Source organism: Paralichthys olivaceus, chromosome 2, assembly GCF_024713975.1.
Source record: "Paralichthys olivaceus isolate ysfri-2021 chromosome 2, ASM2471397v2, whole genome shotgun sequence".
Taxonomy (NCBI): Eukaryota; Metazoa; Chordata; class Actinopteri; order Pleuronectiformes; family Paralichthyidae; genus Paralichthys; species Paralichthys olivaceus.
The window spans coordinates 10,412,546-10,440,077 of record NC_091094.1 but is presented as its reverse complement, the minus strand read 5'-3'; the positions used below and the strand labels follow the sequence as shown (position 1 = coordinate 10,440,077).

Below are 27,532 nucleotides of genomic sequence, written 5' to 3'. Positions count from 1 at the left end.
AAGAGGCTCACTAAAAATATAATGTGGTCGGACAGAGGAAGAGGTTAAGAGGCTTGTAGGTGAGAGTGGAAAACAAGCCTCTCTAGCATGGATCTGGTTACACTCTCATTTTCCCCCTGTTTCTCTCCTTACCCCTCTCTCTGCGCTCTTGTCTTCCCTTTGACATGAACCTGATTTTAAATCTGTTTATCTTTCTCTGTATAGCTATCCCTTTTCCTTTTCCTGCTCTATCCTTACCACTTCTCTTCTCTCGTGTGTCTCTGGAGGCAGACGTACACAGCAGCCAGTTATTAAAAGAACATTGCATTCTGGAGGAAGAAATTAGAGACTAATAAACAAACCAAAAACACGTTTACCACTGTGCGTGACCTTTTTAGCAGAGGGAAGACTCATTGCATTTCCAGTATTAGCCTGGGTTGCAAAGAGGCTTGGAAAGATGTTTGGTGCTCTGCTTTTCTACATCGCTGACTGAAAATGTCAGATGTTAAATGACTCATTTGGTGGAAGAAATTCCGCAATGGGGAATAAGCAATAGTTCGCCTTTTTCCTGCATGCTTCTTGCCATTTGGAAGTTTGATTTTCATGATAACTGCAGAGTTGGCCTTAAATAACACAGTGATACTCTGTTTTACTCAGGTTGTTTATAAGATTGTTTGCTTTAAATTTTCGAGGACAATGGTTTCTGTGTTTTGCCTCTTCTCTCTGTATTCATTGTTTTTTTTTCTACCTCTGTTCAGATGCTTACATAACTCTCCTTCAGATGCAAAAAAAGAGAGAGCAATGCGCAGTGAGATGGTGCAGAGACAAGTCAAATGAAAAAGAGCAACCAGAAAAATGTGAAAGGTAAACCCTTCACGTCGGGGAGAGGTGGAACAGGGGGAAGATGATGTGGAGAGTTTGAATGAGGAGCCTTGTTAGAGAATGACGAGAGGGGGATGGAAAAAAAAAGATGAAAGGAGGAAGTTGAATAATGCAGGAGTCGGATTCCCTGTGGCAGCAACAGAGCTGTCAAGTGAGGTCCGATACTGTACGTAGACTCTTCTTTCAAACCACAAGTGTTTTCGCAATTACAGTCCACTCTTCTTTGAAGTGAAATTGATCCGAAAAAAAATTTGCAACTCTGAAAAAGAGCTGCTGATGGTAACTTATTCATTTGATTGTTTTTACCTTCAACTGGGTTAACGAATTACTTAAATTAAAGATAAGCAGTAAAAGAAAGGAAAATATGCAAATTAGCAGCTAATCTTGATTAAATAAAACTTAAATTCATAACAAATGTTGTTTTCCACCACCATGGACAGTCAGATTTCACTATTCAAAGCAAGCAAGTTAATCTCCACCACAGCATAAATACATTTAAAGGTTCGGTTAAAGCTGATTGGCCCAGTCTGAAGAATGTGTTGGATGGATCAATAATCATTTAGTGGGGCACTCATGAGTGAAGCCATTGATCATGCAAATACCAGAATGACACACAATCCCTTTCTGTCAGCTTATTGTTCTACAGACTGCTACAGTCGCCAGCTGCCTCGTTCACTCTCAGCCTCCACATTTTGATCTGATATCGTCACTGAAATTGTTTTTGTAAATACCCAACTGTAAATGGGTGAGCTTCCTTTACTGAAACTACATTCTGATGTAAATAATGGGGAGGGGTAATTAAAGAGTGTAATTAGTGCTAAGGAGCTGGTCTGCTGTTCCTAACATCCATGGGAATATTGATGTGTCTGAATCTGATTTCTGTCCACAGAAATTGATCAACTCAAGTTGATTAACTGAATAGAAGCTTTTTAACAATCTCAGCCTTTCAAATCCAAGAACATTCCAACAAAGCTACAGCAGAGCGGTAAACGAAGGTCGGTCCAGGTTAACATGTTTAAACTTTATCCAACAGTTTAGTGGCTTAATTGCAGAACGTATGAAATATTCAGTTCCTACTTTTAAACAAAAACACATTCCTCAAATGTGTATTTAATTCGCATCTTTTATGCAACTCACATGATCAGGGGTCTGTGTTGCTTTATTTGTTTAAATGTGTGTGTACTTACCTGCATAAACCTTTCACATAATCGTTTTAAGACTGTGCACATACACTCTCTCACATACTGCAGTGGCTTCCACCGTCATTTAATAACATCCCTGTCACTTTGATAAGGTATACACATACTGCAGACACTATATATGCACATGGTACAACCTCACTGTGTTTGAACCACTCCAGCACAGCACTGACATACCGGATTTAATTGACATTACTGTCTATCACTGTCTCCCGGTAAATGTTTTAAGAACTGTATGGACGGGCGAGCTCATAAATACCTTACATTTTTATGTTAAGTGACACCGATTCACAAGTTAGGAAAAAACACAAACTGCAGGACTTCAGCAGAACAACTACACTTCTCAGTGTTCCACCAAAATATGCTCCTACCTCTGGCCTGACGGGATCCTCTATCCCTACGACACAGATGGCTGTGAGGTCAGTTAGAATGTTGTTCTCATCCTCCCAGTTTGGCTCAGGATTGCAGGAGAAGTCGCGGTACCCCACACAGATGGTCCTCAGGCCCTCACACGCCATGGGCTCAATCACTTTCTTCACCATCTCGTCCTTGTCCCGAGGACGGAAAACCCTCGACTCCCCCACCTCGTTCAGAATATGGCTGCATCTGGAGTTCAGGATGAGTTGAAGGTTGGCGGGAAAGGAAGTATTTGAAATGATGCATTTGTACTGTTGATTACTGAGCTAATGCAATGTGAGTCAAACCTTCTTGCTTTGAGGTGCCACCCCATGATCAAACATGGACAATAATATGTAGGCGAGTGATATGAATCATCAATCACATAGAAGATACCACTCAATCTACAAATATGCATATTTCTGAAAGTAATCACTAGAATTTGAATTACAATATGAGAAAATGATGATCATTTTATATGATCAAAAGCTCCAGAACACTGACAAAATTGACCTTTTAGTATTGTCAGGTATTTGTGACAGATTTCCATCTGGATTTAATCCAGAGAGAAATATAGTGACAGTTAAACTGTGATTTTCCAGGTCGATGAATATGATTGAAAATAAATGAACTGATTACCTGTAAATTTAAGATAAATGTTGATTATAATGTTTTTTACTTCCTTCAGCGTGTGAAGCTTCATATCTGCCTCTCACATGTTTCTATGAGCTACTCATTTGTTACTGCAGAGTTGCTGTTATAAACTGTAAAATGTCCCAATTGTGTGACCTTCTAGTGGAAACTCAATCCACTCTCTCTGCCTGGAGAGAGTGCTCTCAAATACATTGAGCTCTTCAAAATGGATTTTCTATATGTGCCATAGAAAAAAACAGAGCGGTACTTTATACTAATACACATGCTGCTATTATCATCAGAATCCTCTCATAATAAATCAAGAAGCAGACTCACTTTTTGAGGACAATCTCAGAGGCTCCTTTGCTGTACATGCGGAAGCTCCCATCAGGCAGTTTGATGACGGTGCTCATGGACTTCCTGACAGAGTTGAAGGTGTAGACTTTGTAAAGCTTTTCCTCTGGCATCTGGTTTCTTACTGTCTGGTAATCCCGCTTCAGGCTCAGAACCAATCCCAGCAGGCTGCACTCTGTCTTGTTGCCCACCTGCTTCGGCAGTCCGCCTTCCTTATCTGGGGGCTGGACGGAGGCAGAGGAGGTTTTTAGTCCTATTTTCAGACAAATATTCTTGCAATACAGAATCATTTCTGCTTCTAATTGGTCTGTGGTTGTTTTTCACTCAAGTGTGTCTTTAAAATCTTTTTAACCTTCACCTACATTATTTCAACCTATGCCATCCCTTTCCTCTAAATCTTAAATTTTTTATTGCATCTACAGCTGCGTTTCATTTCTCTGTAGTTTAGTAAACTCTAGGTACAAACATCCCTGTTTGTTCTGTGATCGACTCTGTGCTGATATTCTTCTTTTCTTCAGTGCCGTGCCAGCAGTGTAATAGCTGCTAGTGATAATTAAGCAGCTAGCAGGTGAAGGGGTTGCTGTGTGTGGGAGGGTTTGGAGATGAGATGGATGGAATCACATTTGGATGTTCTTATTTCAGGCATGCAGCTCAACCCCCTTTGCAATCTGTAATTGTACATTTAGAACTATGTGTTTTTCCACGGTTCAGCTAACACCTCACTATCAACATGTCGACGAGGACGTGAATCGTGAGCATCAAACGCGATATGAGATGAGATATTTATGGAGACTTTCTGCCTTTATGGAGAGGACAGTCCACGCATTAAATGGTGACAGAGAGTGGGGGGAAGACAAAAAGCAGAGGGACGGGTTGGAATCGAACCTGCGACTGCTGCAGGAGGACTCAAGCCTCCTTATGTGGGGCCTCAGCTAGCTCACCTGTTCAGGTTATGTTGTTCTGAAATGATCATTAATAGTTTAGTTTTTGTTTTAGAACAGCAACTAATGCTATCAATTAATCAGCAGAATATAATCTCCATTGAGTGAATATTTATTATTATTTTGTCCTTAAATTAAAGCTTAGAGAAAACAAAGACTGGCAGCAAATATTTTCCTTTGAAAAGGAGAAACCACAGAATATTTGTCTTTTTTTTCTTGAAAAAAATATTAATTGAATATCAAATTCTGCTCATGAATGATTAATGTGTTTACCTCAGAGTAGCAATTAAGTATTTTACAGTGTCTGATGTCAGAGGAGCGTTTTCTCGGCCTCTTAGAGTTGGAATGTTTTTATTATCAGCCGACAGTACAGCCTTTTATGGTTAGTTGTGTGTGTGTGTGTGTGTTTGTTGAAATCTGAGCAGTGTGTTCAGGTGCACATTTACAGTATGTGCAAGTGTGTGAGTGTGCACATGTGGTCAGCCTGTGGAAGATTCAGTGTTGCCATCGTAACACTGGGTGAAGCACACTTGGAAGGAGATACTTGGAAGGAGATACTTGGGAAAGGAGAGGGTGCTCTCGCTCTCTCTCTCGCTCTCTCTCTCTCTCTCTCTCTCTCTGTGTCTCTCGGGGATTCTGAATCTCTGGCTCTGATTCTCTCACAGGATTCTCACTCATCTCACTCCACTCACACAAGTCCTTGAATTCTGTTTCTCATTTCATCTTGTCCAGTCCATATTTATTAATATTTTCCCCAAGCTGCTCTCCATTTACTCACTATTTCTTCCCCTGATATCACACAGAAATACAAGCAATACAGCTTTTTCTTCTTTGAAAACACACTGTTTTCTATTTCATCAGTGTGATGATACCCCCCCCACCACACACACACACTGAATGTAATACTTCTAACTTGCTACTAAACAGACGCCTTCAGTCTGTGCTATTTGCCTCCAAAATAGGTCGACTGCAGGCTTGTTCTTCTAAACAAACCTCCAACCAAGTTTAGATTTAAAACGACAGCTTGACATTTTGACATTTTGAATTTTACTTTTTGCCGTTGTTTTCCTCACTCTGCACTTGCCACAGTGTTTTGAGTAAGACTATATCTACAGAATAGTTAATCACATTAATGGCTTACAGGAATTGTCATGCTCACATTTTCCACCAAATGACTCTTCTCTTCCAACGGCTAACAAGGTTTTCATAGTGGGCACTAATGAACTGTGTTTATGTGTATTTTAAAGATACTGACAATGGCTAAGATGAATTTCCATGTGGTCAACATAGTGAAATTTTACTACATTTATTTTCCATTCTTCTCTGTGCAACTGACATTAAAGAGATCCTCCTCTGTTCCAGTCTATTTAAGTTTTTTAGAAGTGTATCAGAACCATAAACTGTTCATAAAGATGGACAAAGCTTCTCCACTTCCTTCAGATACTGAGAAATGATGCCAAAATATCCCAGATACAAATGCTGTCATCTTGCGCTTTTGAAGCCAGAGACTGTGCAGCAGTGATGCAGAGATGAAGCCATTGCATCAAGTCCTGCTGATACACGTGCTCCACCAATCACGAGTCAGTCTCAGCAGTCAATCATTTCACCCCATATTTATACCACAAATAACTTATTAAAACCAAAATGAACAAACATCAGTGTGATACAAACTAACTAAAATGACAAAAAAACACATTTGAGAAAAATCAATTTATTGCGTATTCTGACTTCTTACTTCGGTTGGGATTATGATCTGTAATGAAGCCAGGCACTGGGTGGTGAGCCAGGTGATCTGGCTTCATTTTCAGGGAGTCATGACCATTTTTATATACACTCTATGAGCCAATGGACGAAGGACTGAGGGTGTTACACTGTATATTGGCCTTTTGAGGGAATTTGGTGGAACATAACTTAAAATTGATAAAGTGGGTTGGTTGACCAATGGTGTCAAAGCTTGACTTTTCTGTTTGGTAGTTTTGGCTTCAATCCAACACCAAGTGAAGCACAATATCTTGGAAGGATTCTGAGTCATTTGAGAAAATTGTCTGGTGGGCGATACATTTGTCGCATGTCTGGTTTGTGCAGTTCAATATCTTGAAACCACATTTTGTAAAGAAACAATGAATATTGATTCCTTCAGGCGCAGACGTATTGTACATGTCCCTGTAATTGCAGCTGCTATGATCCAGGAGCTCAAGTCAAGAGGGTAAGAAAGAAAGTCATCTATAATCGCATTTAAAAAAAAACAATCAGAGCGCTTGCCCATGTTCACCTAGTAATTGGACATATCTGGTTAATGTTCAGCTGTGTCTCACAGACACAGAGAGGAGTATAAATACTTTATGGAGAGTTTGTGGTAAATAACAGAATTAATGCCTTTTCCTAATGACCAGTGATTACATCAGGAAGACACTGCCTGTCATTAGCTAATGAGGGGATGGAACAAATGACCTCATCTGTATTGTCTGCTAAGTGTTTGAGTGAATAGGCTCCTAGCAACAGAACAACAAGCTAAACCACTAAATGTAAATGACCACCTTAATCATTACAGCACCAGAATACTCATTTATATAAGAACCAACGCAGGTGTCATTTCCTGTCCAGTGCCCACACTGCAGCCATCTGAGCAGCATGTTTATTGAATGTTATGTTCGAAACACACCCATGATTACTTAAGAGACGACCCTTTTGAACCTTGTGCCTGTCGCGTTGCCGACAGCAGCACCACTGCCTTTTATTGTACGATATTCCGCAGAGGTTCTGCTTGACGTGGGTTTCTACTTACAAGGACAGTTGCTGGCATAAGATGTGCAGCGTTGGCATGACTCCCCACTGTTGGCGCGTCCTTGCCTGGACGTGGCGAAGGACCAGATGCCCTCTCACTGGTCCTTTGGTTCTCCCGCAGGCAAGGACATATGCCAGAGGGAGAGCTGGCAACTTTACTTCCTATTCTGCCCAGGGCTCTCCTTAATCCATCCCTCCTGTTCCTTCCCGTTCTCTTCTCCATCTTTCCATTTTCTTCCCGGTTCTATTCACACTCCATCATCATCTTTTCACTGCACTATTAACTGTCCCTCATTTTCCATTTTTTTCCATATTCCCTACTGTCTCTCTTTCCTATCTTTGCTTGCTTTGCGCCTATCCCACTCCAGATATCTCTCTTCTTCTTCCTCACTATCGGGTTCCCCAGTCTCTAACAAGTCACTTCACCCCCGCTGCCTTCGCCTTCCCTCCTGTTCCCTCTTTGCATGTAGGAGTGGATGGTATTCGAGCTCTCCACATGACTGTACCAGCCAACTGGGCTAAGAACTGGAGGCGTGCTGGAGGGCAGTAATACAGTCGTACAGTCCATGATGAAGACACTTGTCACGTGAGTGTGCTTTCTAGCTCCTCTTCTTGAATAATTTTCTTATCTTCCTTCATCCCTTTTTGCATTAATCCTCTCTTTGCTCCCTTTTCCATTTGCTTTCAGCTTTTAACTCTGACCGTTTATTTCCTTCAGACTCATTATGTCCTTATTTGCCTGACTGCTACAGATATTTGATTTCTAAAACAATAAGACATCACACAAAGTAATGTGACGTATCAAATCTTTGTGTGTGTGTGAAGGTTGTAAACGCAAAACTGGTAACACAAAAAGAATATATTGTGAAGCCTTGTTTTTCACATATATATTTCAACAAATACATTTCAGTTTTATTTTACAGTCTACACTTAGTTTCCTTTCAGTACAATGAAAATAAACTAACATTACCTGCCTCCCTGTTACTTCTTAATTCAGTTTAATTATCCTTATATCTTGCATTTGGTTAATTTTTGGCCACAAATGGGTAAAACTCTACATATAGAATATTACTTCACATTAGCTGATAAGCACTAAGAGAACAACTTTATTTGATGCTTGTGACTCGATCTCATATTATATATTTGACTAAGTGTAACTTATATGATAGCAAGTTGGTGCTGTGGAATTTTCATATACAACTAGTAGTATATAATATTAATACCTGACTTCTGGACCACCTTCAGTTTACATTTCATTTAGGTTTAATTCCTCCTCGGGAAAAACATGTCTCTTTTTTTTTCTTTTTAAGTCAAAACTTATTATGACATATGTCAAAATCAGGGCTGAAAAAAACCCATGGTGATCGCTAAACATTATAAAAAATTAGGATACAATCACTATAAAATGTCAGTCGCACATGAGTCACTGGCCTATTTGTTCACTGTATTGTTTGATAAAATAATCTTAAATCTGATCAGCAGCATTATCACTAACCTCACGCTCCATATAAATCTTTGATGTGCAACATAACAACAATGAAAGCATAAAATCTACCATGTCATGTGTGAGGGAAATGCAGGGAGCCCATTAAGCTTGGTGCCGTTTAAACATCAAAGCATTGTCATTCTGATGTGATGAGGAGAGGAGAGGAGAAGAGAAGAGAAGAGAAGAGAAGAGAAGAGAAGAGAAGAGAAGAGAAGAGAAGAGAGGAGAAGAGAAGAGAAGAGAAGAGAAGAGAAGAGAAGAGAAGAGAAGAGAAGAGAAGAGGACACATTTGGACATCAGTTTGTTGTGGACGTCAGTGTCCAAGAATTTTCCAAACATGGGGACACTCGGAGCATTGAGCTAAAGTCATCGAAGACACTCATCTCTCCTCCATGTGCAAACAAGTACACTATGTCCAGATGACAAAAACACTGAGCCAAAGCCAATTACACCACAAGCTCAGTGCACACTCATGAAGCCGTTTATTTTAATTAAAAACTACAAATGCTCATTGTAGATCAACACATGGGATTTTTCAGATTTAACAGATTTATGTTTTTCTATTATCTATATTTCAACATCTGAAACACCCTGTTGATACTTTTCATTTTTATTAAAATGGTCTACTCATTTCTCAAAAGCATGTACACTACACAACTGATGCCATCAATGTGTGTGTGTGTGTGTGTGCTTTTGTGTTTGTGCCTCTCTAACCGGAATAATGACCTGGGCAGGTGGTTGAAACAACACGAGACTGAGCTCTCAGGACACTCACACAGTCATGCTAAACACACACCACTGTGCTGTGAGAACATGCACCTGTGATCTGAAAACCTCCTACAGTGTCAGTATGCCAGATATGACAGATGTGTGTGCGCAATGGACATTTCTGTGAGGGGCATCTGCACTTTACACAGTGCGCACACACACACCGTTCTAATGGACAACGTCAACATGAAAATAACTAAGGATGTGAAGTGAAGGTTGAAAGAAAAAGAAAAGAATGAAAGCACAGCTGTATCATTTTCATACTATATATATGTTTACCAGTTCACAGCAATACAGTCAAAGAACATTTAAACCACCTGTTCCATTATAAATACTCGAACTTGAAAAAATATCTGAAGCCTGACTAAAGAATACTTGCATACACTCATGTTTCAAACAGTATTTGTGAATCAAGTATGTATGAGAATGTGCATGTTTATGATGTGCATGAGTGTGCACATACTGTATGTGTGCCGGGTTCAGTAAATGTGTGTATATGTGTGTGAATTCCTCCCTGGAGCAGGAGCTTTCTCCACTTTAGAGTCTGTATGTGCTGACAGAAGAGGCAGAGCTACACCCATGGCTGTATTATGAAGCCAGAGAGGCAGTGGGCGACTGATACAGGTATCAAAGCCTGCCTCTTTGCCTTTGTGCCTTTGTGTGGTGGCCATCAAAGAATCCCATAGCCATCCGGGCATCCCACAGGATTGGCCTCTTATATAAGAACACACCAGCCAGCATACTGCAGGAGTGGCGCTGAGGGAGTGGGGGTGGTCGGAGGAGGGAAGGAGGAAGAGATGCTCTGAATATTCTTCAGAATTTTCCCTTTTGCATCCTGCTTTGAGTTCATCTCATTCTCTAATTACTGTATATCTGCCCTTAATCATCTCGCTTTCACTGCAGCTTTTCTACATAAGAACTCTCAGTAAATAAACACATTCATGCCAACACTACTACGCACTATTTATGCACTAAATTTGATGTTTCATATTATATTTATGGAAGAAATCTCTGTGTATTTACAGTATATAACAGTGATGAAGTCAGGTAGTGAAGTGGTTAGCACAGTACTGTATGTAATATCATTTGAAGTTTGCCCTGAGTTTAACTTCCACCTTCGTGGAATGAGGTAACTTCTTTTATGAATGAAGAGATTAAAACAGACTAAAGGTGCTATTTAATCCACCAAGTCTAAGCTTCACTCTGCAGGTCCTTAATTCCGTTGAGCTCAGCAGCTACAGAGGTACAATAGTCTGATGTAATGCTGCGAAGCATTCCTCCAGGTTTCTCAAACGGGATAACATCTTGTTAATGTAGCACGCCTGGGTAGAGAAATACTCAAAGCAACTGCACTGCCTGAGTGTATCGACTGTATGTTCAAGTTAAAACTAGAATCTGTAGCCCACTCTGTCTTCACCAATACTCTAACACTGCGATTCTGCCTTGAGGGGTAGGAAGGGAAATCTGGGGGATCCTTCAAACGCAGATGTCCCACCTGCTCGGCTATATTATGCAAGTAAAGGCATTTGTCAGTTTGTCAGCCTTCAATGAACAGACACCAGAGGGGTTTCCAAGGGTACACACAGAAAAGTGTGTCTGTGTGCAGGTGAGTGCACATGGTCATGCCAGGAAAAGATTACTCAAGCATGTAGCTTCAACAGTTTGAAGACTTCTTTATCTTAGTGATCTTTGCTTTCCAGGATACGTTTGTAAAAACACTTGGTTATGATAATACTACTTTAGATCTGTAGCCTAAAGAGATATCCACGCAAACATATTTCAGATTCCCTGATAACAACAGTCTGTGTCCATCTGTCTGTCTACGTGCATAATATCTATCTATCGATCTATCTATCTATTTATCTATCCTTTACTAAATGCAGGTCTAATTGGCTCGGGGAAACTTATCTTTGATGAATTCACTGTAAACAAGAGACCATCTTAGACAGATTGGATTCAATTACAGTCGGCTACGCTCTGAATATGAGATAAGACAAAATTGCACAATCGTCCTCAAGGTGACAAGTTGAGTGAATGCTTAATGAATCTAAAGCAGCAGCCAAGGACACCGACTGCCTGCTCAGCCAAGAAGAAAGCACTGCTGCACTGTCTCACTGTATCTAGGCTGATCTCATCATATGGTGTCACCCACACACACACAGCTGAGATCTAAGTCTCGGCTATTAAAGATTTACTATAATGGAAAATCTAGAATATATAGACATGGCTTCATAGAAGGTGCCACATGTGATTTTAATAGAATGGTTTCCCTGTGGTGTTTTAACTTACATAAAAAAGACCCATTTGCATTTTGTTTGTGATAAATAAGTGAACATATTTCCTGCTATAATATTTTGTCAGTTTATTTGCAAAGCTTCAAATAGAGGCTTGTTCAAAAGTGGCTTCAATAACAGATGGCTTACCAGTATCTTGGTGGTATAGGCGCTGTTGATGGCGATGGAATTGACCATTAAGTCAAGTGTTTTGGGTGGCAGAACTCCAGGGTCTGGGATTAATTTGTAGTGCACATCTCCAACGTAACACTGCACGGCCGTCATGCGGTTGGTGGTCAGCGTGCCTGTCTTGTCAGAGCAGATGGCGGTGGCGTTGCCCATCGTTTCGCACGCATCCAGGTGACGCACCAAGTTGTTGTCTTTCATCATTTTCTGTTGGTAGGAAGCGACATGATGATTGTGACATATTTGCACTTATATGCATTTAAATATTTGAAATGGATGTGTTAAGAAGAGGGATGTTTGTGCTTATATAATATATAATATATAAGTCACAGCTTTTAGCATTCGGCCTTCAACAAAATTTTCTTTTTGTGTTTGTGAATCGAATGTGTTAACATAATGCAGGAATTAACAAAACTGAATCCTCATGTATTCAAGCAAATCAAAATTTTCATAAAAAAAGTTATAGCATTAAAAAAACACCATTAAATATATGGGATATACCCCCCCCCCCCCCTTTTTTTTAAAGAGCAGCTTTTTAGCAGCAGCTACTGCTAAAGTTTTGTTGAAAATATATTGAACTAAAGCCCAGAGAACTATTAAAAATTCACACATGCCCTTGCTGGGGTACAACGGCACCACAGTATAAGTAGTGTCTGACATTGCTCACCTTGACAGAATACGCTAGGGAAATGGTGACGGCCAGCGGCAGCCCCTCTGGCACAGCCACCACCAACACAGTGACACCGATGATGAAGAACTTGACAAAATACTGGATGTAAATGGGAGTGCACTCTGTCATCCACGGGAGCTTCTGCAATACAAAGTTGTCGATGGCAAAGTACAGGACCAGGATGATGACTGTGATGGCCGACATGAGCAAACCTGGGAAAGATACAACAGGTATCAGCCAAGGAAAATATATGACATAAGATGAAAGTGAAACATGCAAAAAACAATATGTTCTTATTGGAAACGGCCAATCGTTAACATAGAATTTATTACAGGGCTGTTCTATTAGACTGCATTAATCTTTAATAAGGTCAAACTTACAATCATCTTGGAGTGTGATTGCTTGTGGGTGACCATAACCACATATACACTTTCTATCCTTCTATTGTCAAAGGTCTAAAACGAATAGTTGTGGACTTGACTACATGCCAGTGTGTGTGAAAAATCATTATGTGCAAATGATAATTTTTTGCAGATAAAGATTTCCTATAGACGCTGCAGACAATTAGCTGCACCAGGTGTCGGGTAGATTCAGATCAGTAGAGCCACAGTAAAATATAGCAAATAAAACCTGACATATGTGCCAGAAGGTCAGGGCCCTGTAAGTGTATCAAGTCCAAATATTTTCTACCACTTGCACTGGAACAACATATGATCTTACAGTGCTGCTCGTATACTAATCCAGCCATGGTATATCATTGTTCTGACACCACGTCCTCATTCCGTCACTCAGACCAGCAGCCGGATATAACAGCTCACTGTTACAATGATGACTTCTTTAAGGAATTCAGTGAAAATGTTTGACAGAGTGAAAAAGAAAATAGCTGCTTTATTCCAGGTTCTTTTAACTCCCTTGACAGCTATCAAGTAAGATTTTAGAGATTCTACTTTAAAGAATGCTGAATTCTCCAGACTGGTCAGGAAACCTTTGCATTGCCGAGCTAACATTTGTTCAACAATAACGCCACTATGTTGCTGCTGGGAGGACACCCACAATGTGAGAACATTTGCATCTGTTACCTAAACTACTTACTGGTACAGATCTATCTCTAGTGCAAGTGTGTTAGAAACCCTCTTACCATGAATAACTTTAAATGAAATGAAAAGCAATTGATGGTAAAAAGTTATGATGACCGTTGAAAGCTGCAGTTGTTCCCATGACAATGATTCAGCAATTTCCTTGAAGGCGAGTCATTTAGAAAAATAAAGTGCACGGGTTCATTCTGGCACTTATTTCCTAACTGCTCTACCTGCCACAAGTGACCTCAGAAGGGAATCTTGCCTTTGTGCAATATCTTGCTGTGATGGACCTGATTTAAATGCCTGACTGAGTGATGGACTTGTCCAGAGGAATTTGTTGTACCTGCTTTGCCAATCTGGACGGCCAGTTTGGTCAACTTCCCCTGCAGCACAGATTTCTCCTTCTTTGAGACGGACACCTTCTTCTTCTCTTTTTCATCGGTCTCTCCGCCTTCAGCACTCTTAAGAGGCTGCATCTCCATGGCAGCTGCTCCATCCTGCTTCTTTACTGTAAACACCACAGAAATAATACAGAAAGCAGCGTTGTTAGAAATGAAGATTTAACTGAAGAGATGAGGGGGACAAGGGAGCCAGGCTGTTACACCAAGGTGATACAAATAAATCTTATGATTGCCTAATTGGTAAAATCCAATGAAAGTTTAGAACTGTAAAGAAAGTATAGTAATGTAGGTCTTATATGCTGTAGTAAAGTGAAGAACTATGATTCTTAACAGTGCTATCATATCATCACAAACACATATTTACAGTAAGTGATGAATAATTCAGTAGTCCTCCATCCGGAGGACATGCAATGTTCACAGATTGCATAAGTTTGTAAAAAGCCTGCTTTGTAGAAAGTAATAAAAACCTCCTTTGAAATCAAAATTATTTAAGTAAAAGTAAAAAAAGTAAAAATACACAATATATCAGTTTTTAGTATAAAAAACACAGAACCTAAGACTTATAGAGTTATGTTGTAATATGTACCAAAATATGTAAACCTCGATCTGTGTGCGTTTTCACTTTTTCCCAGATCAAAACGGCTCTTATAGATAATTTTCTAAAGCACGTGATTTATATTGTGTTTGCTTTATGCTGTAGAAACAACACACACACACACACACACACACACACACACACACACACACACACACACACACACACACACACACACACACACACACACACACACAGCCACAGCCAACACTGCGCAGTGCTTCTTTGTTAATGTAACCCATTACCAGGAATCATTCCAGGCCAGTTTCCCAATCACAATAATGCACGTGTTTGATGCTTGTGAAAAACCTTTAATGTAGAACATTTATCAAACTCTCTCTGGCTGTGCCTTTTGTTTTTCCTCCTCCGTAACACCAAACACACAGATCTCTCTCTGCATCCAGCTGTATGCAGCAGAAGAGCAAAACTGCTCCAAGTAAAAGACACTCAGGACAAAGGCTCATCTCCTGAAAGCTGCATTTTGTTCATTTACCCCATTCACTGCTTTGCTTTGGGGAAACCTTACATTTTTCATCTTGTGTCTTTTATTCCACCTCACTATGCTTTTGTTTTAACAGAGGAAAGATTCACCAATGAGCCAGAACATGACCAATCACATATCAACGTTTATTATCTTGTAATGGTGGCTGTGAGACTAGTATAATATATAAATCACAGGGCACATTCAGAGGTCGAGTCTGTGCCTTGGCAGGTTGTCACTGTTTTGAACCAACACCATATTAGCCAGGGGTGGTTGTAAAGTTTCAGCTCATCAGTGTATTTTGATATAACATGAATTCTTAGACTTAAATACACTTTCAGATACTCATACACCTGTTGCAGTAGTAAGAATGACAACGATACACAAATACAAATTTTCACATAAATAACTCTGATAGTAAAGAATATATTAATAATAATTTTAATTAAAAACACCTATAATAAAAAACTGTACCAAAACATTTCTGATAACATATTCTGAAAATCAAAAACATTGCTGTTTATAACATTGAAAATTTAATTGTCTTTGGGATTTGGGTTTGTTTGATGCCATATGATATTTTTAAGCATCACTTGGAAACCTCGAAAGAGCATTTTCCCTTTTTTTCTTTAACTTTAGATTGTTTAAACTTAAGTTACGCCCCTAAAGGACACCATCAGAAATGACACACCATCCATTTAATCCCAGTCCAATTATGTCATAAAGTTTCATGAACAGTGTACGGGGGAAACCAGGGAATGTGGTATATAACTATAGGGAGAGAACTAAAAGGACAGTAAAAAAAACAGTAAAAGTTACTTTGGTGGAAAATGGAAGTCTGAGTTGAAACACTAGTTGAGAACAAGTTGTAGTTCTCTTCTAAAGAACAAGACAAGTCAACAACACGACAAGAACAACAACAGAACAGACCAGGGACAACACATCGCTGACACACACAGTGAAGAGGAGGGAGTTTCTAACCTAATATGACTGCAAGTAAAACCTGGGTCAAATAAAAGGTCTAAGTCCTTCCAACACTAGAATTAGCACAACACATCCTTTGTTTAGAGCAATGTAGGCTGACATAAATAAAGTACCAGAGGATTTTCCACCTGCATTTGACCCAGAACTTACATCACATACCATAGAAGGGAAAAGATGAGAAGAAGAGGGAGGAAGAAGAGGAGGAGGAGGTGGAGGAGGCAGGAGAGGAGAGAGTGAACGATATGGTTTGATTACCTTTTATCTGGTTGCTCTCCATATTGCCATCTTGCATTTTACCTATGATGGAGACATACAAGACAGTAACGACAAAAATAACGGCAGACAAGTCAACAAATCATCAGCACAGAGACAACACAACAACAGACAGTGAGAGCCAAAAAATCACAGACAAGAGACAGGAGAATGACTTTTAATACAACGTCACCGCGACAGTCACATAGAAAGGCTCATGATATGTAAGTGATGTAATGTAACTAGCAGCTACACCTAGCGACAAGGGGTTCATAAAATAAACTGCAGTGTGCAAATTTAAATTAGGACTCAATGGATTTTATTTCATTGCATAATAATCAGTTAATCAAAATGTTTAATGGGTCTTTCTGAAATATAAATATTTTTAAATCAAATTATAGAGTGACATAAGAATACGCAGAAGACTAATAGAGAAAACTGCACACTTTCTGCTGATAATCTGTTTCAAAAGACGTACAGTACATTGTGAGCACAGGTAATTCCACACAAATCGTCAGGGTATAGAATGAAATTTCAAGATGCAGCATTTGCACAGAAAACTGACAGTGAGGGAGAGTAAACCACGAACCTACGCACACACACACACACACACACACACACACACACACACACACACACACACACACACACACACACACACACACACGGCATGCATTAGAGGAGAATTCAGACGGCACATGCAAGATCACACACTCAGAGAAAATCAGACTGGAGAGGTTAACGATATAGTGACCAATGAGAGAGAGAAAGACACAGAAAGAGAGAGAGAGAGAGAGAGACAGAGATGCCCACGTGGTGAAATTACATAAGAACAACTGGAGGAAAATCTAAATCTAACTTTGGGGACAGTATTTTTTGTTATGCTCCTGGATTCTGCTTATACAAGACGTAAACTTAAATCAAATTTGTATTTTCAATCAACAGTACTGTTCATCTTTTTTGTAGTCGAATACAGTAGTTTACAGTCTTCTTAGATGTTTGCGCTTTCAAAATGTACACACAGTGTTTACAAAATAAGACATTACAATTAATTGAGCATTTATTATACGCTGCAGTGCTGATCCCATTATCTTCCCAGGCTATAATTATTGAGATATGCACTTTTTGTCTCAGTGGTAAGCAGGCTATGAATTGCACAAATCCACATTTCAGTGCTTTATACTCAAAATGCCAAACGATAATTATTCAAGTGGAGCCAGAAGACCACAGAATCTCCTGCATGTATATTGTGGAGAACAGAAATGCCTTGTTTCACCTCCACATCCACATCAGCCAATTCCCCTGAGTCACAATAAAGCTGAAGATGACAAAATGTTCCATTCCAGCCCAGGACAGCACAAGGTCACCATTACAATGCAAAGCAGGCCCTTCCTGCCTTGAGTACAAACACTTTGGAGCTGCTCTCCAAGGAGACGAGGATAAGAGAGAGCCAAGGGCAACAATGACTGAAGTTAATCTTTTTGCATCCCGTCCAGCTATAACAGAAATGAAGGATTTGCACTTAGTGATCTCAGAGGACACCAAACTGAGGGAGATGGCCTTATAGTAGGATTTTACCACTATTCAAGTAGCAGCTTGTTTACGGTCAGAATTCTGAAACTACTTAACACTTATTTTGTTTTTACTTATCAAAGATCATTCTTTATTGTGTCGAAACTTTCTTTTCTAGACTTAGATAGGACGATTAGTACCATTCTCAGTATGAAGCTACGGCCAGCAGTCAGTTAGCTTAGCTTAGCAAAAAGCATGGAGACAGGGGAAAACAGCATACTGGATGAAATGATAACAACAGCTGCCTAACAGCACATCCAAAGCTCAGTAATTAACATGTTATATCTTGCTTGTTTCTCTAATCTGTGCATTATCCAAGTGTAAAACCGAGATGTGGAGGTTATGTGCTGGCCTTTTCCTTAGCCAGGAGACGGGGGATGATTGGTTAATCTAATGTATTGTCAAACAACTTCTTTAAAGACTCCAAATTCTTCACAAACTCTTTTTTTTCTTGGAATATATCAAGATTTATAAGGCTTCCACCACTTTTATTACTTTCACCTAATAAAAGGCTTTTATTTGGAGCAAAAGTCTAAGGCATTACAGATTTTTCCAACTTGACTGAAGGAATTAAAATATCAATGATAGCATAGAGAGAGGGAAAAAAACGAGGACTAATCTCTCCTAATAAAGAGTACGTGCATTGGCAGCATGGATAAAAAGGAGTCCAACACATGACAGAGAAGGTAGAGCAGAGGGTGAGCGACCATGGTAGGAGGCAGTGGGAGAAAGGTGAAGGTAGAAGGAGTCAGAGGTCACGACAGAGAGACATCAAAGATCAGATGGTTGGTCAACCTACCATTAATTAGGCTGGCACTGCCAGGGGCATTAATGCCTGCAGCCCCATCCGTGGCTATAGTTGCGATAGGGTGGATAGGGGGATGGGAGCAGTCTAGCCATGAGGGTCGAACATGAATGAACAAAACAAACACACACGCGCCCACACACACACACACGCACGCATATGCACACACAGGACAATGAACAGAAATAACATGGTTATAGCACATTTAATAGATTCAGCATGTGTAGACTGTGTGTGAAGGCTAAAATGTGTGCATCTATTTGTGTATGTAATTATTATTATATGTACCTAACTAACAAGCTTCAGGAAAATGTTAATAAACAAACACTGGACAAACATGAAACACGAAATCTGAACATAACATGGAAAACAATACAACAGAAGCCAGAGCTTCAAATAAAAAAAAAAAAAACTACTGTAAATTGGTTAAACAAGACACAAATCTGTTTAGATGTACTGTATAAAAGTCTGTATCAGTGGTGCTAATATTGTAGTTGACCTCTGTCATAATGTGCATTGATTTCATTTATTGTCATTTTTACCACTAATATTTTACAATGAGAAGTTAACTTCAACCATGTCATTTGTGTTGTAGCTTTTAGCATCACAAAATCATAAATTCAGCAAAAAATCTGAAACTAAGTAGCTAAAACAGTTGTTACATCACAATTTTTAAAATTAGTATCTAATGTAACAACAACAAATAATGTAAAAGAGCCCACAAGTAAGCTAGGGGTATGAGGATTCTCAGAAATCCAGGTCATGGCATTTTCAAGAGTGATACACAGGAAACTGGATGTGCTTGAGGTTCTTTAAGACATTTCAATCCTCATCTGAAAATATTCTAACTGGGGAGTCGCAGGTATTTCATTGTTTGGAAAGTTATTAACACCTAAGAACCTCAAGCAAGTACATTTACCTCCGTATCACACTTGGAAATTACTTCAAGAAATAGACATGTGCCGACCAGTGTATAACAAGTGTGGGCGTAATACATTTTTTTGAGAAGTTGTCCAAATATTTGTCAGTTTTGTCTCCGCCACTTTGTGGTTAAAATTCTTTATTTTTATTTTTCAAAACCTGTAATGGATCTTGATAGATTGTGTTTGTTCTTTTTAACTGTAATTAATAAAAAAAAAAATTCTGTTTTGTTTGGATTCTTCTTGGTCTCTTTGTTTTTTTTGGTTCATTGTTTCAGAGGTTTTATCACAATTCTATGATTCATTTATTTTCTCTAGCTATTGATTTCTTTGATAAAACGACCCAGCAGCAAGTTTTGTGCTATTTCTTATGTAAGCATTGTTGCATCAACAAATTTATCAGAATAATGCATTTATAAATAAGTTATATAATAAGAATAAATAGATTATATTGATATAGTCTGAATGTAAGTTTAAATCAGCTTTATGTAAAGTATTAAAGCAAATTTTATGGTACATTTTCTTGTTAGATATTACTGAAATGTGAAAATACATTGGTGAATGACATTTTAAGATACATTTATATAATGACAGTTTCCCTGGACCCAAGTTATGTATTACATCAATCTAATCAGACTGATTAAACCTGATACATTACCAACCTTACCACTGTGCTAGAGCCATAAATGTAATACCTGTGATTATGAAATCTTACAAAGTAACCATGAAATTCTTTTTATTTATTCTGATCCAGTATCAAATTAAAATGTTGCGTGAGGAAAATCGCTATTCAAAGCATCAAAACAAGCATGTAAACAGTCTGAGGGAGAGTAACAAGTTATGTTCGTTACTCCTGTGTCCCATATATGAAGTTTGAAAAATTGTCAAGCCGCATATTTTGCAAACTTCCCTGCTCATGTTATCACGTTTTCAGTGTGAGGCAGGAGTTTCTATGGACAGTACTAACGTTACATTATATCTCTGTAGACGTGCTGACTTAATGCGTATTGATCAATAGTTGTCCTGCAGTTGTCAGATGTGTCACTATTATAATGTTTGTCACTGTAATAATGTTGGTTGTCTGCTAATGACGAAGCGAGTGGTGTCCGAGCTCCTAGGGAAAGTGCTTCAATAAGGACAGGGCCTTATTGAAGCATTGCAATTACAGTAGAAATCATGACATGAGGAGACTCAGTGCAGTTTTTGTTTCTGTGAAGATTGGAGGAAGAAAGTTTTTTTCACATGTTTACTGTTACTTTGTGTAGTGACACAGTTCTGAAACACAACATACAGTATGATATCCATGCAAGCTATACAGCTGTCCAAAGAGGAACAGGTAACAGGGGCATCAAATCCCTACAGAAGTAAATGTACCTACTGTAAGATGCGTCTTAATGAAGCTTATACTTTCTACTTCACTCTGTACTGCTGGTACATGTGCTGTGCACCTGCAAGGCTGTCACTCTCATGTCGTTGTTCTGTTGTGCAGCAATAAAATGAGTCTGACAGCCTTTCTCTATTCATGGCATTCAACACGCCTATGAAACAGTTGAATGCTATACCTAGTTAGTTTGATGAAAGCAGAGCGTGTTGTAGCAGGAGAGGATTATGCATTGTGAAATGTGTCATCTGTCAGCACTTAAAAAGATGCAGTGTTGTGGTTATGATAAGGCTTCTCTTTTTAAGTGAGGAATTGAAAGTGAGGGAAAAGTTGCTTGGCTACAGGAACAGGAGTGAAGCCTCAAAGTGTTTTATTGGGGGGAAACAGCAGGGGGGTGAGATCTAAAGGATCAAGTATCTCTCACAGAGGTCAGAGCAAGGTGATACTCTACCTGTATTCCGGTGTCCGTCTTCCACTGCCCGATCTTCAAGGGGGAATTTGGAATGATAAAGAGAGGAAGGACAATGATGCACCTGATGCTGGACACTGTGGCTCACAACTTTACACTCATTTCATACAGTATTTACACATGCAGCAAAGACTAGTGTGCACAGAGGCTCGTTATCAAGTACTGTACAATAAACTTCATAGAGTTGAAATGTGAGTTTAAGCAGGTGGAAATTGATTCATTGTTGTTCAGAACCTTAATGAAGCCTTAAAAATACTAACATGCATTGAGTGTACAAAGTTAGATTTTCTGCACATAAGATATTGTGTGACTGAAAAACTGTAACTGCAAATATTATAAGATGATAAATTAATGATATGATCATCTTACCTTTCTTTTCTTTCTTCTCTTCTTCTTCTGTGCTGGCCCCCAGCAGCGTGAAGATGATGCCAGTCTGAGAGTTGACACCGACGGCAGTCACCACCATGCGCCCTGACCCCTCCATCACATGAGTCCCTGGGAACAGGCGAGAGAATATTTAATAATCATACTAATAATATATTATATATAATATATAGAAATAACCTCTGTCTGCTTAAAAATAACATTCTCTGCACCTCCATCATGATTGTGAACTTTCTGTTAGTGAAAGCTGACCTCAGCAGTGAAGTCCATCCTGCTCTTACACTTGCATCTCCATTAAGAGACTAAAGAACAGCGCCATATTGAGAATGGAATAATTAAAATATTCATAGGTGTGTTTCTTGGGTCAGCGTGTTCCGGTTTAATCGTACATACATATTTGATTTAAAACTGAAGAACAGTGAAAAAGAACAAACATTATTAAACCCCAAAGTTGACGTCTTCATTTACTGTTTTATTCTAAATTTAACGTGTTGAGCGAGTTGAGCGCCGCAATCAGTTCAAAAAATTGTGTCAGTGTGGAAACACTTGCAGGCTACACAACATTGTGTATGTGAATATGTATAGTTCACACATAGAAAATGATTAACCTTTGCCAGAGTGAGTCGATGAGCGTGAATAAGAGACTAATTAAAAGAAGGCAGCAAAAACGCACACAGCTAATTATCCACAGGAAAAAACAAAGATGTGAGAAAAGATTAACCCACGTTTCTGTTACCAGTGATATCCTTTACTTCTAAGAATCATACAGCTGCAAATCTGGTGTCTCTGCTGCAGCAAATACTGAACCAATAAAAAGAGGAAAACTGGATTAAAAAACAGTGATCTCCATGCAGGCGGACTTTTCGTCTGAATTGATATTCAGATTATAATTAAAGACGTTTTGTCTTCTGTCTGAGGTACTGTCTGTTATTTGATTTGATTTATTTACAATAGTTCTTTAAAAGAAGGTACAAAAAACAAAATTCAATATTATAACTACTTTTCTGAGGCTGTCTGAAATGATTATAAACAACTTATTCTGAATCCTCTTACATTGTATCAGCAATGAATGGAAATAAATAACTTGTTATAAACTCAGAAAAGGGCGACTTTCACAAAGGAGATGACAATTTCATAGAGGAGGAAAAGTGAAGACAGTCAAAGTTGAGTCACCACCTCTGCCTTTTGTCCCTTTCTCCTAAACACAACGATATATTTTGTATGAGAACATGACAGTGACAGTGTACACTCATCTACATCAAGAGAGAGCATCTCCTGGCACCCTACCAGACAACAGCATGGGGTCCTTGTTCACAGTCTTCTTGACGTGGTCTGACTCTCCGGTCAGTGATGACTCATCAATCTTCAGGTCATTGCCCTGGATCAACACACCATCAGCTGGAAGCAGATCACCTGCAGCCACAGACACAGCAGAGTCACTATCTGCAGTGGATTTATTACATTTCTGGATTTAATAGAAGTTTTGAAAATGTTTTGAGAAAAAACAGCTATTCAGAATAAGAGACTGAACATGGGTTTGAGTCTGTCAGTACATAGACAAGCACATAGCTTGAACACACAAAACAAACCAGTGTAATAGTTTTGGTGTGGTGTTACAGTGTTCAAGTGATGTTACCTCAATGAATACACCTTTTTAATGCTAAAATGTAGCTTTAATATTTTATTTATTCGGTGAACATAACATAAATCCCCTCAGCTGGAACCATGAAAATAAGTCAGTCAAAGTCAGAGGGCATGTCCAACCATCTATTTAAAGTTTTCTGTTTCAAATCTCTCTGAACAATTAATCTACAACAAGAAAACATTTGCTATTCGAGTTTACCTCCCTTACAGTATGAATGAAGTGAGTAAACTCTAACACATAAAACTTATTTGACAATCCCCTCATACCTACCGTATTTGATCTGTGCAATATCCCCCACCACTATGTCAGCCACGGGCAGCTGTATAACCTGGCTACCACGGACCACCTGGAACTTCTGCTCTTGCTCAATGCGGCTCTGCAGCCCACGGAACTGCTTCTCCTTCGACCAGTCATTGAAGGCGGTAACCAGCACCACACACACCACAGACAACAGGATGGCCGCACCCTCGATCCAGCCAGCTTCCGCCTCGCCTTCGTCCTCTGCCCCCCCTGCCGCTGCTCCACAGTCTGCAGTTTGGCAACAGGGACAGCAAGTAGAGAGGAAAAATATATATATATGTCATACATTTGCAAGAACAATGTGTTTTCATATATGCTCATAGACTGAGGTTTTTCAGTGCTTGCAAATGTCATACAGAAATATTTGTAAAGAACTACAATTAATAACAAAAGATACACAGAGATGTTATCAAAACTCCCACTTTGAGCTCCCACAAAGACTGTGACAAGTGTGTAGATGGGAGAAAAAAAAACATGTTTAATTTCTCAGAAAATATGCGAGTGGCGGAATATTAAAGGCAGGTCTGGAAATTGGGAAAAAATGGAATGAGCCTTTTTTGATGAACTTTTGAGGATGAAACAAGGCTTGTTCACAGTCCACTTCTTACTCCTTCTTGTCCTGGGAGCAATTGTGCTTTGCTCTGCTTTGGACAACGACAACAACAAATTTGCAGCTCATAAGTGAACTAGTGCAGATCCCCATATTATAAACATTACATTTGCAGGGAGTAATGTCACCAACAATAGACTGTGGACGCAATTTGGACTCTACAGAGAGGCTCCAATCAATATGATACACAGCATGCAGTAACAAAAAGATGCTCCTCCTGTTAGACTACCAGTGCCATTGTATACACACTGTATGTACTAACGTATTCTAATACATTGGGGGTTTTAGCACTAAGAGAGTAATACACAAAGTAAATTATTTGATTTATCTAATTAAATATATTGAATATTGTTTTTATGATATGTGTTTCTTTGTTTGTTCTTATTATTATTCCAAAGTTCATTGTCTACAGTTGATCTTTGTCAGTGACAATGGTTAATGTTGACACGTGTCAGGTTAGTTGTTAAAAATTCACAAAGTTGTCTACCTCCTTAAAGATTGTGCAACATTAATGACATGGCCGTGTTACGTAATATGGTATAATCTGTGCTATTTCAACATATCTAATATAAACGTAAAATATTTCCAGTTTTCATTTAGTATTTTTTTGTTGAATATAATGAATATTGTGTTTCTAGTTCAGTTATTGTTACAAAAACATGTTTTCATCATAGATTTGTAGAAATTTGATTTAGATTTCCAGAAATCACAAATTAAGTATTTTTAATCTTAACAGACAATTTCATAAGGAAATAAAGCTCTTGGCATGTAGTCAAATTATAATAAAATGGAATATTTAAGTCTGTATATAAGTATAGTTATTAAAAAGGTTTGAGGTTCAGCAAGTCCTGTTTGGCTACTGCAGCACAATAACATTAATAATATTATAGCATTATAAAATAACAGTATCATAGCAGTCTGTGGTTCTGATTGTCAGTGGTTTAATATTACAGACATGTAAATACAAGCATGTGCAAAAAACACAGAAGGACACTAAATCATGCAGCGAATGTGTAGCTGTCCATGGTGCTGAAGTGCCAACAAGACACAAAAGTCATGAGCTGGTTGCAGGTAAATCAATAAATAAACTTCCATAAACTGGGAATCAGGTGGGTCCAAGTTGTCATGTTCAACTGGTACAGCTGGAATCAGACATCAGACAGTGATATTATTGGCCAATATCAGTATAGAGTCAATATCTTAAAAAATATAACACATAAAAGTTTTTATGCTCTAATCTTTGGTGGTTTTTAATCAGTTCATTTATGATTATTCTTATTTTTAATGATTTTCTGTCAAATTCGGTTATGGCTCGAATAAAAATAAACATTAGAGTAATAACATAACAATTCATAATTAAAAAAATTATATTACAAATTACTTGGGATATTGTTTCTAAGTTCTTCACTGTATGTGAAAACATCCTCTAACCCTTATGGCCTCATGTCCTTCTCTCCTCTGAAACACATACATCCATTTCGGTGCATATGCTGATGGTAATCGTTCATATCTTTCTGAATCGCTCTGTTGTTCACATCTATTCATATCCGCAGGAGTTTATGTGCTGATTTAGATTCATATGTATTCATGTATTTCAAATATAAGAGGAGATATTGCATATTAGCACCTTTTTTTGCCGGCAGTTAAATGGGGGCTTGATTATGGGTCTGTTGACGGACGCAGTTATTAGCATAATGATTCCTTTGGTACCGCTCTGCTTTTTTTGGATTTGTTGATGCAAAGAGCTCGATCGTAACTCAACCTGGCTCAGGAGACGCACAGGAAAATGGCAAAGTCCGGTGAAAACTACAAAATTAACTAATATAGAAACAATTTGATTGACTAACCTGGTCCTTCCGCCACCAGTGTTTAAACCTCTTAAAAATGATGACTGGCCTCTTTGTCAGTGAACTGAATTCCATTACTGTGATAATGTTGGGAGCAATGACTGATGTTGCTGACTCAGCACCTCATTATAGTCTCTGTCTTCATTTCCTGTTTCACAGCTCACAGGGCTGATGTATGGGCTCTGGGAGCTCAAGGTTATTTTTCTACTCAACACTTCATTAACCTTACCGGTGCTTTTCATACGCACATTTAACACATTCATAATATGCACACACATGTGCACAGACACACGTGTGCGCGCACACACACACACACACACACACACACAAATTAGCCCTATGCTTGATGAGTCACTTGACCTCTTGAGGCAGGTCACAAACAACGTGTGACCTGCCTCACCAATTAAAAAGTGTGTGTGCATACATAAAGGTGTAAGTGTGTCAGCAAGGGCCAGTAATGTCAGAGGAAGTGATGTCAGTGAGCCAATGCAATTATAGTCCTCTGCTGTTCTGTGCAATAGTGGCGATAGCAGAGATAACTGTGTGTGTGTGTGTCTCAAGACTTCTGAACAAGTGACAGAGAGAAAATGTTACTAGAAGTGATGTTAGAGGAGCTGCGTCACTCACACTCTCCGGAGCTGTCTCCGGGAGGGTGGTAGAAGGAAAGGCCCAGGGAGATCAGTGCAGCAACCTCCAGGATGATGAGGGTGACGTCCTGCAGGGCCTCCCATACCAGTTGCAGGAAGGTTTTTGGCTTCTTTGGAGGTATCAGGTTTTTCCCAAATATTTCTTTTCTCTTGTCCAGGTCGGGTTGGGAGCCTGTGAGGCCTGAGAGACGAAGATGCAGACAGAGGAAGAGGCGAGGTAAACATTATTAGATTGATATTGATAGTACAGTACACAACTGTATAATGAAGTATTGCAGTTGTTTTATATTGTGTATATTTATGGTTAACATTACAATAACAAACAGCTATCTGCTTTGTACATTTACTTGCACACACAAATAAAACGGCAGTAATTATTTTAATGTGAAAAGATCTTAGTACTCTCAAGCCATATATTTCTAGTTTTTTCTTCTCTCTGCATTTCCCGTTCACTCTTTCTCAATCTTGCAGCATACACACACAAACCATCTCTAATTACCAGTTTGAGTCATGGTGGGCCACACCACATTCCTTATATAATTCTGCTCAAGAGATGAAGGCCTTCTGCTTCGACCTCCTCCACCTCCTCATACACCATGAACTGCTGCA

General features: G+C 39.0%; 1 protein-coding gene across 9 annotated transcripts in view; it reads right to left on the bottom strand.

Moving 5' to 3' along the window:
• Positions 1-27,532, bottom strand: part of atp2b2 (ATPase plasma membrane Ca2+ transporting 2) — a 100,773-nt gene that overhangs the window by 12,232 nt on the left and 61,009 nt on the right. For 8 of the 9 annotated variants that reach the window (XM_069535186.1, XM_069535230.1, XM_069535225.1 and 5 more), the window contains exons 3-14: positions 26,904-27,104; positions 23,790-24,047; positions 23,162-23,287; positions 21,860-21,985; positions 21,473-21,505; positions 18,715-18,807; positions 16,347-16,388; positions 13,974-14,138; positions 12,549-12,763; positions 11,846-12,088; positions 3,426-3,667; positions 2,432-2,666 (exon numbers count right to left, since the gene is read on the bottom strand). In XM_069535186.1, coding sequence (XP_069391287.1) covers positions 2,432-2,666; positions 3,426-3,667; positions 11,846-12,088; positions 12,549-12,763; positions 13,974-14,138; positions 16,347-16,388; positions 18,715-18,807; positions 21,473-21,505; positions 21,860-21,985; positions 23,162-23,287; positions 23,790-24,047; positions 26,904-27,104 — 1,979 coding nt within the window. The remainder of the gene's footprint in view (positions 1-2,431; positions 2,667-3,425; positions 3,668-11,845; positions 12,089-12,548; positions 12,764-13,973; positions 14,139-16,346; positions 16,389-18,714; positions 18,808-21,472; positions 21,506-21,859; positions 21,986-23,161; positions 23,288-23,789; positions 24,048-26,903; positions 27,105-27,532) is intronic. The other variant, XM_069535214.1, reaches the window with a different exon arrangement.